Source organism: Pan troglodytes, chromosome 7 (assembly GCF_028858775.2).
Source record: "Pan troglodytes isolate AG18354 chromosome 7, NHGRI_mPanTro3-v2.0_pri, whole genome shotgun sequence".
Classification (NCBI taxonomy): Eukaryota; Metazoa; Chordata; class Mammalia; order Primates; family Hominidae; genus Pan; species Pan troglodytes.
The window spans coordinates 107,047,580-107,064,830 of NC_072405.2; the positions used below are offsets into that span (position 1 = coordinate 107,047,580).

At 38.5% G+C, this 17,251-nt stretch overlaps 1 protein-coding gene across 5 annotated transcripts in view; it reads left to right on the forward strand.

Annotated features, from left to right (window-relative positions):
• Positions 1 to 17,251, forward strand: part of CPQ (carboxypeptidase Q) — a 619,593-nt gene that overhangs the window by 184,926 nt on the left and 417,416 nt on the right. For all 5 annotated transcript variants that reach the window (XR_008536792.2, XM_063816441.1, XM_054656909.2 and 2 more), the window contains one exon: positions 10,252 to 10,459. Coding sequence is in view for 4 of the 5 variants with exons in the window: in XM_063816441.1 (XP_063672511.1) it covers positions 10,252 to 10,459 (208 nt within the window). In the remaining variant the exon portion in view is untranslated. The remainder of the gene's footprint in view (positions 1 to 10,251; positions 10,460 to 17,251) is intronic.

The window sequence follows — 17,251 nt, forward strand, 5'->3', positions numbered from 1 at the left end:
AAAGCTTATTAAAAACTTCCTATTCATTTTGTTGATTTCAGTGGTTGGGGATAAATGGCCCAGGAGGCTCTTTGCCCTGCTAAAGTGGATCATGAACAATGTGGGATATTTAATTCAATTCAATTCAGCAAACATATTGAATTCAAAATATGCAAAAAGCATTGTGCTACAAATTGTGGCAATATCAAGGGACATCCCCTGTGGTGGCCTTCTGTTGTTTGGTACCCAGGATCCATTTTTATTCTATTTGGGAACTACAGCCTTGGCCCACTCCAAGCTATGTGGTTTGGGTAGGATTGGCCCCTTACCCAGGTCTGGGGGTGGAATGGCCTTGCTTGGCTTAAGGTAGTCAGCATAGCCCTTTCCTATGGCCATGGTATTAGATTTATGAGTGGGCATAAAACTCATGAATCTTTAAAAGACTTGTGCCTGGGGCTTCTGAAAAAAAATGAAGTCTCCTCTGTCTTTGCAGTGGGAACTTCTGGAAAAGATACTTTCTCTTTCCCTGGGCCTATAGTTAGGATGTAAGGTCTAGGAGAGCCTGCAGATGTTTTGGGGGAGAACACCACACAGATTTTGAATATGAAGCTAACACCATGGGTTTGGAGTCGGTCTGACCTGGATTCAAATCCAAGCACTGTCACTGTCTAGTTTGGTAAGATATTTGAGCTTCGTTGTGCCTCCATTTTGTCACCTATAAAATGTGGCTAATGCCCTTACTCTCTCCTCCTTAAAACTATATGGTACTGGCTTTTAATTGTAACAGAATTAACATCGATAATTGGATTTGTGCCCATCAAGCCAATGAACTTTCATAAAATGAAATCCAGAAAATTTTCATGTAATTCATATAGTTCTGATATTTAACCCATGTCTCTAGAATCTTCTTCCAGTGACAAATTATGTTGTATTGAATCATGTGAAACTGAGCCAAGTTTATCATTATTTAGGGTAGAAATTCTGTTTTGTCACAGTAGTTTCACTCAAGTTTTACTTCTCTAAGAAGAACATAAGACACACTTAAAATTTTAAGCATATCTACATAAAAAAGCCCAGTTTGTTATACCATTTTCATACAGTTATTTTAGCCCTCTAATATAGCACTGTAATAACATTTTGTACTTGCTACAAACATAAGCACACTAGTTTCTATCATTTTTGCCCTTGGTTTATAAAGATGGAATTTAGAAAGCAAATACATTTAGGGATGAAATAGTGAAATCTGCTGAATGTGTGTGGAATTATTAAAGAGTATAACATGGCTGCTTGTTTTATTTAGAAATGACATTGGGTGGGTTAGCTAACCAAAGCTGCCAATACTGTATTTTAATGATCTTGAGCTTATCTCCTATTTACAATTCTTTGTCATTTAGTCTACAGGTGTTAGATCACTTAACACTTGCTGAATTCTTCAGATTTGTTTGTTTCCTGCCGTCTGGTGTTGATCATTTTGATGTGTGATAGGAGGAGGAAGTAGTTATCTAATTTTCACTGAACAATCTTCCCTAAGGTATCACATATATTCATTCTATATCTTCTATCAGTCAGCCATAGATTGTGAAAAACTTTGATAGAAACTTTAAATTCAGAGCCACTGAATTAGTCAGTTTTCACTCAGTAACGCTGTGGTAACAAACAACCTCCAAAATCTCAGTGGTTCACAAAAACCAAGCTTTAATTCTTGTTCTGTATATATATATACATATATCTGCCAGTTAGTAGTGCCTTTGCTCCTGCCTCAGGTATCTTTTTTTACCCCAGAATGCAGACAGAAGGAGCAGCTTCCATCTGGGACATGCCATTCTCCTGGCTGAGGGCAATGATCTCTCTTTTTCTTTTTTATTTTTCTTTTTAAGTTCTGGGGTACATGTGCAGGATGTGCAGGTTTGTTAACATAGGTAAACGTGTGCCATGGTGGTTTGTTGCACCTATCAACCCATTACCTAGGTATTAAGTCAAGCATGCATTAGCTGTTTTTCCCAATGCTCTCCCTCCCCGTACTCCACTCCTCAACAGGCCCCAGTGTGTGTTGTTCCCCTCCCTGTGTCCGTGTGTTCTCATTGTTCAGCTCCCACTTATAAGCGAGAACATACAGTATTTGATTTACTGTTTCTGCATTAGTTTGCTGAGGATAATGGCTTCCAGATCCACCCATGACCCTGCAAAGGACATGATCTTGTTCCTTTTTATGGCTGCATAGTATTCCATGGTGTATATGTACCACATTTTCTTAGAGACAATGCCAAATCTTGCAATGGTCCTTAAAGCTCCTGCTCAATTATGACCGTATATCATGCGTATTCATATTCCATTGGCCAGAGAAAGTCTCTTGGCCAAGTCCAGGCTCAGTGTCATTGACTGAGATATCGCAGTTTACAAGGCAATGGGTGGGCATGAGTTTTGAGAGGAAATAATGGAACATATGTCATAAGTCTGTTTTGGACAGGGCTACTGGTATATTTTTCTCTTATGTCCTATTCTTCTGCTGTTTTTTTCTCCAAAAACTCCCTTCCTTGGTTCTCTCATCCACCCCTCCATCACTTCCTCTGTACTCTTGGCTGCCAAGTAGACCCATGGAGCCTACTCCACTTTTCTGTCCAGCCTGATGTAGGATCTTTAGGATATCGGACCTAAATTATTGCTTTAGTAAAAACTGGAGCTGTCTGATGTTATAAGGAATAGCTCTACTCTGAGCCAAGTAGGCTTGATATTTACTGAAGTCATATCCACTTTGTTTTATTCCTGGTAATTTGGCTTGAAGTGAAATTTTAAATAAACCAGATACTTATTGCTTATGCCCACTAAATATATGTCCACAGCCCTTAAATAACTACCTTTGTCTTATAGTGCTTTATGGAACATAGAGCAATTTTACCACCATTATCTCATATGATGATCACAAGAAGCCTGGTGATGCCAATATTATTGTGATTCCCATTTCACAGGATAAAAAAAAGTTAAGTAGCTTATTCAGGATCAAAAGGCTGGTGAGCTTTATAGCCAGCATTCAAGCCAGGGTATGTAGTGATAGGCATTTCTTGTTATTGACAAAGAAATCCTCTGCTTTAAGCATATATCGAATAATGCATAATGTAATAAATACCCTGTTTTTTCAAAAAAAAGTTACAGAGTAAGATGTTGGCTTGTTTCACTGAAAATATTCAACTTAAAATTTTTAGAAATGTCTTCTTAGTTTTGAATGATCTGATGACTAAATTTCAGTTTATATAAAACTTTCCCTCATAAAACAATCATTACACAGTTTGGGCACTATGCTTGCTGGAGTATAAAATCCCATTGCAGTAAACAGTGTGTCATCATGCTGTTACTGAAAGTGGCCTACTATGCTTTATCTCCACTGCCCTGTCCCAATCTAAGCCACTGTCACCTCTTACCCAGAATGTGGCAGTAGTCCTTTCAACAGTCCTCTATACCTTTTCTGACTTCCTCCAAGCTTTTCCTCAAGCTGAGCCTAGTGATATTTTTAACTGTGAATGTGAATTTGTCTGACTTCCCTATCCTTACCCAAAGTCCTTAATACAAGTCTCCCATGTGATATCACCCTGCAGACGTGGCCAGCCTTCTGTCGTCATTCTCTCCCTCAATTTCTGCTTACTTTCTCATCTTAGTCCTCTCTCCTACCCACCCTCCAGCCAGTGTCTCCTAGTCAACTGGCACTCATTTTTCCCATCCCAGCTTCCCAGGGAAGCTAGCCATGACCCCCAGACCATGATAACTAGCCCATTTTAGTCTACTGTAGCTGGCAACTCACCTCCATATCCCACCCATTGCCACACCTGGATTTTCCTCTGTAAATACTGCTTGAACCTGACTGAGGTGCATTATGCTTCCTGCTGCTCACTTTACCAGGTTAGATGACAGCAGTTTTCATGAAAGCCGTCCCTCACTCACGCACATTAGTCACCTTTACAAGGAAACACCCAGTGATTAGAGAGAAAGCAACCACCATGTCAGCCATGCTTCAAAGCAACCATATTCAAAACAAGTTGTTTTTGGAAAAGAGTATATTTCATGTTTTAGAGTATAAATGTTCCCTGTGATAATTACTATAAGAAATCAAGGTACTCAAGTCTGAGTGCCTGTTCATGCTGCTGCAAAAACAATGGGAAAAGTTTGGATTTTAAGGCAATCCAATTTCTAAGGACCAGAAGCAGTCTATGCTTATGGCTGCTTATTGCTAGTTGGGTTCTTATAAACCTGAAGTGTCCTACATTTCATGTTGAATTGAACATAATGGGCCTGTGATAGGCACCTCTCCACTAAATAACAAAAGTCTCTGTATAAACTCAATATTTTAGAAGTCAAAGTAGACAGGATACTTTGCTTGTGGCTTGTCCTCAGGTATCAGTACAGCAAGTGGCTCTCAGCACACCACCCAACAGGGCAAGCAGCTGGCTCTCTAGTGGTAATTATAATTTATTGTGCCCATGGATTTTGATGCAGTGGGGTCCGGGCTCTCTCACAAGGCCAACAGAGCAGGTCTAATTTCAGCCAGATCTCAGGAGACACAGTCCGGAGAGGATGGGTCATGTGCCTTCAGTTATCACTTGGAGTTGCACTTTGCCCCTTGTTCCTCTTTCTCTCAACCAGTAGCTAAGTTTTAATTTTTTTCCCTGAAAATTTATTCAGAGATACTGTTTTCCTTTTCTTCCTGGAATTCACAGAATGAAGATGGAGGTCCATAAATACCTTGGTTAAAAGTTGGGAGATCATAAAGTGTCCCACTGTCTGTTTTGGGGCCTGGCAGGAATACTCCTAATCACTGTAAATGAATAGGTGTTTCATCTATTTTTGTCTTCTCTTCTTTGTTCTCTACCTGAAAACGTCCTTCCCTCATTTTCAGGCCACTGAAATCTTCTAAAGCCTTCTTAAAGTTTCTTCTTTATAGGAAACTTCCTAGATTTCTTCCTTTAGTCAGAATTAATGCTGATTTATGTTCTCTCATGAAATTGTACTTTGTACTTTCATTTAGTGCTGTGACTGTGTTCTTTTTAAAGTTATTGTTTACTTATTTTTTTCTCCTCCAGATTATACAATCCTTAAGGATAGTACTGGAATTTCCTCATCTTCCTATTGTCCACATTGCCCAGCATGAAATTTTGGCCCAGTAGGAAGGCTATACATTTGTTGAATTAATTTGAATCTGTAAGGCATATTCTTCCACCAAAAGGACATTGCACAATCACAATATTCTCCATAAACAAATGGACACTCAGAAAGAACTGTTGTGATGTTCTTTTATCTGCCTTCCATGAATGTGCAGTTTCCTTACCACTTCAAGCCAAAACACTGAGTTTCCCAGAACAATTGTTTCTCTTCTCCATAACTCTGAGTTCTGGAAAAATCAGCCATTCCATGGACCTAGTTATCTTGCATAGTGCACACATTAGAAGATTATGTGATAAGAGTAGAAAGCTAGGTTTCCTTTGGGTAGGGCTAGACTATTTCCTGTTCAGAGGTGAAGACTTCTGAAATCAGAATCAATTTTCTAAAACATACCACATTAAAATAAGCCCATAGACACGTTTTTCTGTCTATAAGTCTTTTTATTTTAATGGTAGAAAATGTTGTAAGATTATTTCATTATCTTCTTATTGTTAACTGTTTTGGGGAAGAATCAAATCAGGAGAGACTGAGATTGGAGTCTTTTTATCAAATTCTCTATAGACTAGATGATCCATGTCAATACCACAGCAGTCAGCAGCTGTTGTCTGTGCTAGGAGACCACAGTAGTAATTACACACAGGTTAAGTGGCTTTAAAAAATTGATCGGTTTTGAAAATTAGGTGTGGAAGATAGAAAGGAACCTGAGGATTTTTATAATATTTTTGTGATATAATAACTATAGCCAAAAGAGTTACTTTATAGTGAGTATTTTTAGCTTCAGTCCCACATTCTCTTCAGAAATTAGTATTATAATCCTTTTCATTACTCTAACAGAGTCTGATGACTCCTGTCCTAGAATGAAACACCCTCCCAACTCCCTTATTAAGAGATTGGGACCTAGTGTGATTAACAGCACCCTGATCGATGAGCAAGATTCTTATAAATTAAGGAAAAGAATTGCTGACAACTTAGGCAGACTTTTATATACCTGTTTGTTTTCCTTCCTAATTCCTCTTAAAATGCCAAGCTTTTCTTTTGATATTTGTTACATTTGTGAAAGAATATAACAATGCAGTTAATGGGAAGAGCATGAGCCCTGGATTCAGATATCCAATAGTTAAAAATCTCAGCTTCAGCACCTAGCAGTTATGTGAACTTTCTTCTCTGCATCTCAGTCTCTTCATAATAACTACTTTGCAGAGTTGCTGTGAATATTAGTGTAAACAATGGACATTCAAATATAGCTATTACTGTTATTATCATCATCAATTATTCTGACCTATAGAAATATGCAAGTTCCTTGGAAGTATACATTTCTGGAGAGTGATCAGGGATGGGGTATTATACTTTTATTTTTTCGGTTTCTCTTCATTCATGCAGTGGGTTGTGGGTATGTGTTTGTGTGTGTGTGTGTTTCACACATTATGTGCTAGGCAGTATTTCAGGCACTTGGAACTTACATTATTGTAGGGGTACAACTGGAAAGTGATAAATGCTGTAAAAAAATTAAACAAGCTAAGAGGTATAGGAGGTTGGGAGAGAGTTGCAATTATTGATAGGGACATTAGGGTAGGCCTTACTGTGAATATGACACAGGTTTTGTGTTCTTAGAGGTTTTCATGAACTATCTTTTGGAATGGGAGGATGGGAAGAAGGGAGATGAGAGTAAAGAGTAAGAGCTTGCTGATTTGTAGGCAGGCATGAATATTCCCTTTGGTATAAGGTGTCAAAACACAAACTAATATGGAAGGGTAAAATTTTCTAGGTGGTCTAGTTTTATTTTATTCCATTTGAGCAAAAATCTTCCTAAAGTATTTTGTACACACCCTGCCTTCCCAAACAATGGCTACTGAATACAGTGGCCCACCTTGTCTGTGACTGCTGGAGGAGGTCATCACCATGACTCACATCTGTTATTGGACTTTCATGAAGCAAGTCCCTCAGGGCCAGAAGAGATGCTGTCATCTGTTTGTCCTATGCAATGGCCTAAGCCTGCAGTCATTGTGAGTTCTACCCACATGTGGCTATTTAAATGTACGTATAAATTAATTGAAATTAAATGACATTAAAAATTCAGATTCTTAGTCAGTCTAGTCACATTTCAAGTGGTCAATAGCCACATGTGGCTAATGGCTACTGTGTTAGCACAGATAGCAAACATTTCTGTCACTGTAGAAAGTTCTCTTAGTGTTAGTTATTTTATATGTTTCTGACTCCAACATTGTTTTTTGTGGTACTGTTGTCAGTTTTCAGACCTTATTTCCTCTTTTTGATTTGTTGTTTCTCATAGCTGATAGGTTTAAATGCCAGATGTAGAATTTTGTGTAAAGTAAGGGTAACCAGGCTCTAAGAGATCAGAAGAGCTTTCTTGTGTTCAAGTTTTTGTACTTGGAATTTTTATTTCTATTCTGAGTGCCCCAAGGCCTCTTTTGCTTGGTTATTGTTCTGCAGCTGTACTGTAGGTGTAAGGGAATCAGACTGCTGAGTTCCTATGGGAGAAGGGCTATCAAACTTTAAAGGTAAAATTGAACATTCATGGAAATGCTTTAGATCCAGTCAGCAGTCTCTTATTTGGAGCAGCAGAACTCCAGGGGTGCTTAATGACCAACTGGCTACATGTACGCCAGGCACTGGGTTAGTCCCTTGACACACAAACAAAAATGAACATGGACCCAAATGGAGGAAATTACAGTTTAAGGGGTAGAGAGAGTTTCATTAAGTCAGTTCCCAGATATGTCCCAGGTACTCTGAAAGTCCAGAGGAGGGCGGTACCTGATCCAGGCTTCCCTGATGTTACAGGAGACAAGAGGCCAAGGAATGCTCCCTAAAGAAGTGATTCTTGAGTGGAATCTTGAGGGATGCATAGGTACTGGTCACATGATGAAGGTGGGAAAATGTGTCTGTATAGGTAGGTGTCTATACAGGCAAAAGTGTCTGTATAGGTAGGCAGACTTTGGATGTTGAAATGATGGGTTTTCGGCAGAGGTGGAAATGGGGAAGAGGGGTTGGGGATGGTGCCTGGGGCAGATCTGACTCTTCAGTAGTTTGACTTGTTCACTCTGGCAGCTCTGTGAAGGTAAAAAGGAGCCAGGTTGGAGGCTGGCACACTGGTGGTATGGGAGGGCCAGGGAGTAGAGACCTGTAATAGTTCAAAAGAGAGGTAATGACAGTCTGCTGTGAGAGTGTAAGGGGGTTGAACAGAGTTCATGATTTCAATTGGTATTGATTTCTAAGGAGTAAAATTATCAGTATTGGGGGATTGATTACATATGGGGGATAAAGGAGACAGAGGAATCAGAGATGACTGTGAGTTTTCAGAAAAACAGATTAATTTAAACTCTTCTTCCAAGTTCACAGTGATAGGTTTTGACCTGTAGCTGCTACTAGTGATTTGCATTGGCAACTGTGGTGTCTAGATTAGGTTTTGGCACTTTAGGACTCCACTCGCTTGTTTGTTAAAAAAAAAAAACAAAAAACTTGAATGGAAGCATAGACCATAGTGAAGTACTACCCTCGTATGACTTTAATTTCACAGTGGCCTATGAAAATTTATAGAAATTTGGCTTCATTTCTAGTGGCTCCAATCTGGATGCCAAAATTGCCCTGTTGTTGCGACATCCCTTGAGTGGACTATCGAACCTGTTATTCATTAGGAGCAGCTGAAAACCATCAGCCAAGTTCCCATACTATGCCAACAATAACACCAGTCAAATTTCAAGGTAACTCCAGGTTTCAGAAATGTATGAATCTCAAAATCTGTCTAGCCAAACTCTTATTTGTATTTTTATGCATGCATATTATATGAAAAAAGCTGGTGGTTTCCTTAGTTTCCATAATTATACATTGCTTCTTTTAGACTATAAATTGAGTTCTCAGTGTTGGTGAAGGCATACCTATAGATCTGTAGCCAATCACTTTAAAGTGAAAATGGAAATTCAGTCTGGATCATGGTACCAGGGGTAGCCAGCCCAAAGGGCCCATTATCATGAGGCCTATATTGAAAGCAAAAATTCTTGCATATCTTTAGTGCATTTTAAAAGGATTTTCCAAGTAACAGTTAACATTTGTTAAGCTTTCAGAAAAACTTATTTCTCTAGTTTTTAATATTAAGGAAATATGGAAATATATGTTGATACTTTGTTTTTTACTGACATACTTCATGACTGCATGGCTAAAGCCACAAAACACTAGGCACTTACCACTTTCTTTCTTTTAGATATATTTAGCCACTGCATCTGGCCTTTGTTGCCAAATATTTTTTCCTTTTTACTCTAACTACTCCATCAATTTGGATCTTTAATGGTCAGGCAAATTTTGAATGATTTCTTGGAAGATGTGAAACCCTGTTCCCTAATCAGGAAAATGTGGGCAAGTCTTATGGTGTGAGAAAAGAAGGGACATCTCTTCTAACACAGACAACAGGATTATAGCGCCATTACACAACATCTTCAACGTTTTTATTTGAAAAATAATGATGTGTTTGGTGATGAACAAGTACCGTAAATGGGAAGCATGGGGAGTTTCCACTCTTTAAGAATGTTTCTATGCAAAGGAGGAAGGAAAGCTTACTTTTTGTGGTTCTTCAGAGAGATTACATTAACCATTTGTTGAAAGTTTCATTTATGAACAACATTGGCTTCTAAGAGTATTCTTCACACACTGGCATCCTTTGTATGATGTTGTTGTAGGTTGTTTAGCAACATATCAAAATAGTTATATAAAAAGATTAATATGTGTTTCATTAATCCTAAGGAGAGCTTTCTGAAATTCATTTTTAAAAATAAATGATTAGCATCATTCTTTGAAATTTGTGACTTCTGAGGGTGGGAAAGAATTAAAAAAGAAGCTATCTTTTCAAGCAGTTTGTGATTTAATACCAGCTGGTCAAGTGAGTTGAAAAACCTTATGATTTTTATGTTATATTATTTTGAATGCCTTTTCACTCTCTTGGGAAGTTGGCTAACCCCACAGTCTTTTTCCCATGGTAAATGGCTCTAAAACTTTGATCTTCTTATACCAGTTTGCCAGATGTAGCAGAAAGAGCATGTATGTGACCTTTCCTGTGCCAATTCAACCCAGCTGATGGGAAACTGTAAGTTAATCTTGTATGACTTTTATTTCTAGGCATTACAGCAGAAGTTCTGGTGGTGACCTCTTTCGATGAACTGCAGAGAAGGGCTTCAGAAGCAAGAGGGAAGATTGTTGTTTATAACCAACCTTACATCAACTACTCGAGGACGGTGCAATACCGAACGCAGGGGGCGGTGGAAGCTGCCAAGGTGGGGGCTTTGGCATCTCTCATTCGATCCGTGGCCTCCATCTCCATCTACAGGTTTGTCACAATGTTCATTTGAACTCCTTTCAAAAACAAGGGTTTTCCATGAAGGAAAAGTCCTTATGAAGTAAAAACAAACCATTCAAATGAAAATACTTATTGTTCATGGAGTTTCCCCCCCAAACACACACACCCATTCCACATTTGGTCATTTGTTTGTAATATCTTCTTTGGCTTTTCTGGATTCCAAGCATCATTTGTGCGTTCCTTTAAAAAGCTTTAAGGCTTTTCACATCCACAGTGATCCCATTACATTACTTATATAACTAACATATTATGTATTTTCATTGGAGGAAGAACTGCGTTCATGTCTGCATTTCATCAAAGATTCCTAATGACTTCAGAGGGAGCCAGGCTGTTTTCCATGTTGCTAGAGAAGTGGAGTAAAAAGAGAGTGGGTGACATGATGGGGGCCATCTATGGTATAGTGAAGAGTTAGGGAATTAGAGGACCTTGGATACAGACTTGGCTCTGCTCCCAAACAACTATGTGGTCTTAGGAATGTTTCTTAAACTTCTCTAGGCCTCATAATTTTCTTCTGTTAACCAGGGATAAAGAATAATAATAAATGTACAAAATAATTTTGAGATTAAATGAGGTCAACTTGAAAAAGATACTTAATTATCTGTAAATGATTATCTACAAAGGTCCATATAAATATTTGGTAATATTGTTTGAGAGTAACATAAGACTTGTCTTTTTCTTTGTAGCCTTGATTGAGGTAATGCCAAATAACTTTATTGGCCCTCAGTCCTAGGATGAAATTCAGTATTACAGTGGATAAAAAGTCTAAAACCTGAGATGTAGATGTTCAGCCTAGTTTAATAGCTATTATGGCAGTGTCATACGTTAAGGATAAAATATTTGAGAAACATGGGGAAAAGAAGCATAACTTTAGTGTGATAGCCTGGCCTAAGATTTTTTTAAAATGCAAAAATAATAGCAGATGGGGTTTATTTGGGTCTCCGGATTGGATTTTTAATATCTATTGGAAAGGGAAGTTTATTTATTCTGCACAATTGCTGTTTGGAACTGGAGACACAGCTGCTTGACCTTAATTAGCACCCTACACCCCTGAAAATAAAAATAACTGGGGAACATATGTCAGCAGCTAGGAAATCCAGTCAGAGGAGAGTTGTACAAAAGTGCAGGGAAAAGGAAAGAGACATTTTCCTTATACAGGGATAAGATATCTTCCCAGGGGAGGAGGATGGGGCATGTTAAAACTACATGTTAGAAAGTTATACGACTAGTTACATTGATGTCATAGTGCTAAAAATAATGTTCTTTGCGGGGTCTTTAGAGGTTTCAAGACTAGTGAAATGATGATTGGACCATATTCTTTTGGATGATTAAGCTTCCCAGGAGGGAAGTCCTAAAATGGCTAGCTTACTTCCCATAATACCTCCATCACCCCTTGGAATAACATACTCAGCAAGCTGTGGCCATTCACCATGATTTCACTGGTCATGAGACTTAAATTATGGAGCTGGTCTGTTGCTTTGTGAAACTGGGTGATTGCCAGAAACCTTTATTTAAGAACTACTACTCATAAGACTAATAAATTCCCAAATGACTTAATGCACAGTAATTTGTCAGGATTCACTGGCACTTTTTTTTTTTTCTGGCATAATGAAGACATCTGGAAACCCAAGCTACAACTTAGGAGTACCAGTAGAATTGTCCAGCAAGGGACTTCAGAATCTGTTGCTAGCCTCTAAGACTGATTATAATGTTTCACTGATTTTATAGCCAATCTATATTTCACTGGACTCTTAACTTGTATAACTCTATTCTTTCAACATTTATAAATACATAATAACATTGGACTTTACATAGCACTTTAGAATCTTTCACATGTTACTTTATTTGCTCTGACAACAATTCAGTGGCTCATGTAGAAGGGTCATTATTAGCCCTATTTTATTGATAGGGAAATAAAAGTTCAGACAATTAGACATATTAACATGTTTAAGTTTTGCATCCTAAGAAATAAAAATGAAAATAAAATGAGATAAACTATGTTTGTCTACTTCTAGCTTATTGTTTTTAGAACCAAATTTCTTTGATGAGTATTCTATATTCCTACCTCTAATTCCTCACCTTTCATTTGCTCTTCAGACTATTATAGCCTGGCTTTTGCCAATACTGAAACAGGACTTGTTAAGGTCGCAAATAACTGCCTACGTGTCAAATTTAATGGACATTTTTCAGGCCATCATCTTACTTCACTTTTATGAAGCACTTGCCTCCATCAACTGCGTTTTCAGTGTTTCTTCTCTTTGGCTTCCATGACTTCTTTCTCATGTTTTCTCTCTCTTTCTTGCTTGCTGTCACTCTCACTCTCTTCTCTATTCCTTCCCTATATCTCTGGCTTCTCACTGTGACTGTTTGACCTGTGTATCCTCATCATGCTCCTATGAATGCGGTTCATACTTGTGAAGATGTGACTTCAACCACAATCTACATTGTGGCCATTTCCAAACCCCTCTCTCCCATCCATACCACTGCCGCCAGCTCTAGGCCTATATATTCACCTGCCTGTGGATTCTTCTTTGGGATGTTCCATAGCTATTTCAGTTTCAATTTTTTTCAAAATTGACCTCATCCTTCATCTTCTAAGTCACATGGTCCTTTATTGCTTTTTTCTCTTTCTGTGTCCATCATTTCTAACAGACACTGAGTCTCTTAGGTTCTGCTCCTTATCAGTCATTTCAACAATTACACACGGAGCAGCTCCATTTCCCAGCACGACTCCACATTCCAGCAGTCAGCAATCACTAACACTTTTCCCACGCACCACGTTTCCTCAAAGTGTTGTGACTTTGCATATACTTTCTCCTCTGCAACCCTCCATTTCCCTTCTCTCTGCCACACACTTATGAGTTTCTTCCTCTGGGGATCCCTCCCTGATATCCACTTGTAGCCCAGGTGAGTTACCTCTTTTTTGGTATTTCCACATACATCGTTCTGTGCATGCTCTGTATCATAATGTCTTGGAAGTATTGATAGTTTTGGTTCGTGCTTTGGTAGAGTAGACTAACTGTTGTAACAAACAGCTTCAAATCTCAGTCACTTCACACAATAGGAGTCTTTTGCATGTTCACATAATGGTTTCAAGGGGGTGGTCAGAATGTGGCCCTCTGCTCCTTTCCATCTGTGGCTCTATCATTTTTGAGATCTGAGTTCTCTGCAGAGTCTTCTGCATTCATCTGACGCATAAGGGGATAGAGAGAGAAAGTCGATAACCTAGAGGGAGATTTTCCATGGTTATCCATATCTAGGCCTGGATATGGCACACCTCACTTCTGCTGACATTCTATTGGGCAGAATGCTATTACATGGAGGCTAGGAAATTTGGCCTATCTTTATGTCCAGGGTGAAAGGAAAGTGAATTTGGTGAAATACTGCCCAGTCTGCCCCAATTGCCTGTCTCCACACTAGACTCTAAGTTCCAGAAAGACATTGATTATGTGTATTTTTTAACCTCTGGATTCCTATCATCTAGTATAATGTTTGAAACATGGTAATAACTTAGGAAATGTCTACGGAAGGAATGAATTTGTCTGAGGATGTAGAGTAAATCATGGCAGGGCTCTCGTAACAAACCAGCTGACCCGGTTCCTGGTGCTCTTTGTCCGAACTATGTAACCTATGTATAGTAAGTTTGAAACAACTTGAACTTTTAGGGTACTTTGCTCTGCATTTGGAGGAAAATATTCAGATGCCCAATATGCCAGATTATACATTTTTTCTGCCACAACACTTATGAACAAAGATGTTTTGAGTTGCTGATTAAGGAAAATAGCTCCCTTCTCTCTGAAAAGCATTTCACCTCTATGGGAGTGGGTGATACTGGATTTCATCTAAAAATATAGAGGTCAGCAACACTAGAGAACATTATATTATATATATATATTATAATTTGTTGCTGTTGGATTCAAAATTTGAGAATCCCCTGGAGGGTAGTTTGATTTGACCAGTTTGATTGGACACTTTGTGGTGTAATCATCAATATCATCAGCCATTTTGGGTCTGCAGTGGTCACACAGTTGCATGACAGATGTCCTGAAAAAATGTCCATTGCTTGTTGTCAGCATCGTCTCCAGGTTCATTATTGTTATTCTCTGTGTTGCCATTATTAGTGTTCTTGGGCTCAACTTTACTTCTAGGAGATATTCCCTTTATTAATGCTTTTCTAATGACACTTCTTTCCATCACCATTATCAACTGAGACCCCCCCATTAGAGCTTTTTTAGTTTTTCTGATGGTAAAATCCCTTTCTTTGCTTTTGTCATGGGAAATATATTTTAAGAATAAATGCAATTAATTAGAGATTTAAGTCCCACAGAGGAAAGCTTCTCTATGGAACAATTTGTCTTGCATTATTTCTCTAATTTATCATATTGTTTAGTACATATTTCTTGAGAGCTTCCTAGTTGCTCAGAAATTTCCAAGTACTAGGATTACTAAGGTGAATTCCATATGTTTTTTGTCCTCAAGAAATATTTTTATGTAGCCAAAAGAGAAGGGGGTAAGAACATGTAAGTGATTAGTGTTATTTATTTTATATTTAGTGCTAAGTGAATGATTGGGGGAAAGGGATAAAGAAAGGAAATTACTATTTATTAAGCACCAACTTTGTACTATTCTAAAGGGTTAAAGAGTTTGTCTCAATTAATTCTTTATGTAACCCAATAGAAGTAGATACTGTATTGGTATCTCTTTTACTGAAGGAGAGACAGGTTCAGAATGATTAATGGCTTATCATGCTACACATCTAATGAAAGAACTAGGATTCAAACTCAGAGTCTCTGGCTCTAACTTCCATGCTGTTAGATTGTACCAAGCAACCTGGAGAGCTAATGCTATAGGAATCTAGAGGAGATAACAGAAATCTGATTGGGGTTGGTTGCACTGACAATGTGGATTTGGGGTGTGTTCAATAAAAAGGCAGAATTGACCAAGAGAAAGGAGGTGGAAAGACTCTCTGTAAATATTAAAGCAAGGTGGGAGTGCATGATATATTTGGGTAAAACACAAGCAGATCAGTTTAGCTGGAGCCAGGCCTCCTAGGGGGTCAGAGAAATGCAATTTTGGGATGAGAGGAAGAGACCAGGCTTGAAGAATTCAGGGTAGCAGATTAGGCCGTTTTAAGTTTAATGTGGAGGAAATGGAGAACCATGGAATGTGTTAAAGATATGGGGTGAATTTTACAGCAGTGGTTCTTGAAGTGTGGTCCCTGGAATAGCAACATCAACCTGTCTAGGAGCTTATTGATGTGCAAATTATTAGGCCCCACCTAATACCCGTTGTATCAGAAAAGCCAAGGGTGGGGTCCAGCAATCTGGTTTAACAAGCCCTCCAGGTGATTCTGATACACATTAAAGTTTAAGAACTACTGTTTTAGAAAGATCAATTTGGCCATTGTGCATAGCATGCATTAGACAGGGAAGGACAGGTTACTCCTCTGATAATGCAGATATGAAGTAATGAGGGCATAGATGATGGCAATTGGAATGGAAAGAAATCAGCAGGAGGCATAGTATGAGAACATTAGAACTTGGGGATTGATTGTATTCAAAGGGGGAAGGAGTAGGGGTCCAAGTTGATAGGCAAGGATTAAAATCTATGGGATGAATCTGTGTTTAGTTCAGCCCAAAATTTAAAAATCATAAGTTTCAAATAACAATAAGGATTTGTGGTTTTAGAGAAAAACCAGATTTGGTGATGTATCTTGTATGTTCCGTTGGGCAAACTTCAGCTGAGCAGATTAGCCACCAAATTCTTCTTGTTGATGGGATGTCCCCCCTCTTATCTGCCAAGTTTTCCTCTCTTTTTTTATATACTTTATTCATTTATGTTGCCTATTCGAGTCCTGTAGATATTTGAGCTGATGATCCCTGCTCTAAGGATCCCAGCTTGGGGACAGGAGAATAAGAAATGTAGGGGTCGGGAGAGGGAGCTGGCTTGGAGGGAAACCAGCCAGTTTGGTTTCTAGACATTTTGAGTCTGAGGCAACTGTAAGATAGTCCCATTAATCTGGTCTTTATATTTTGCAAGAAAAACAGTTCAGCATTTCCATTTCTCTGTTGTCCACTTTTTAGATCACCCAAGGCAGTTTAAAATTCTAGGCTGGCTTTCTTGCAATACCTTGGGACTTCTGCCTCCTGCTTTCTTAGCATGCGAGCTCAAGAATGCAAAGTAATTTTTATATTAGCCCAAGTAAAATATAATTCAAAAGGTAACTCTACTGAGGCCAAATTGTTTGTTGTATTCCCATTGCCACACATACATTTTTTTCCTAGTTATTTTCTCCATTGCCCCAGATAGTTGAACAGAGACTGCAACTTTTAATCAGCTAAGGAAGCAAAAGACTTTCTCTTCACTTTACTGTGAAAATTGCATCACCACACTGGGTATGAACTCATTGAGGTGGGAATGAGTTGTTGATAGGGCTTGGCTTTGCAAATACTACTGGCTGATGTTTTATATCACTTGGCCTTTGTGTACTGTATTGACAGAGTATAGTGAAGAGGAGGAGGAAGAGGAGCAATTTAGTTTGAAGATGACTAAGAGCTGATTAAACATTCAGCTGGGGAGAGAGATGAGTGAATCCAGGTGATGTTTATGGAGTGTCAGAGAGGGAGAATGCTATACCATCTGGTGAGAGAGACATGAAAAAGTATATAAATCAATCTCTATAATGATACTTAATTAATACAGAGTTGATAAATGACATAATTGAAGCAATGGTTGGGCTACATCATAGAGTTAAATAGCTTCAAA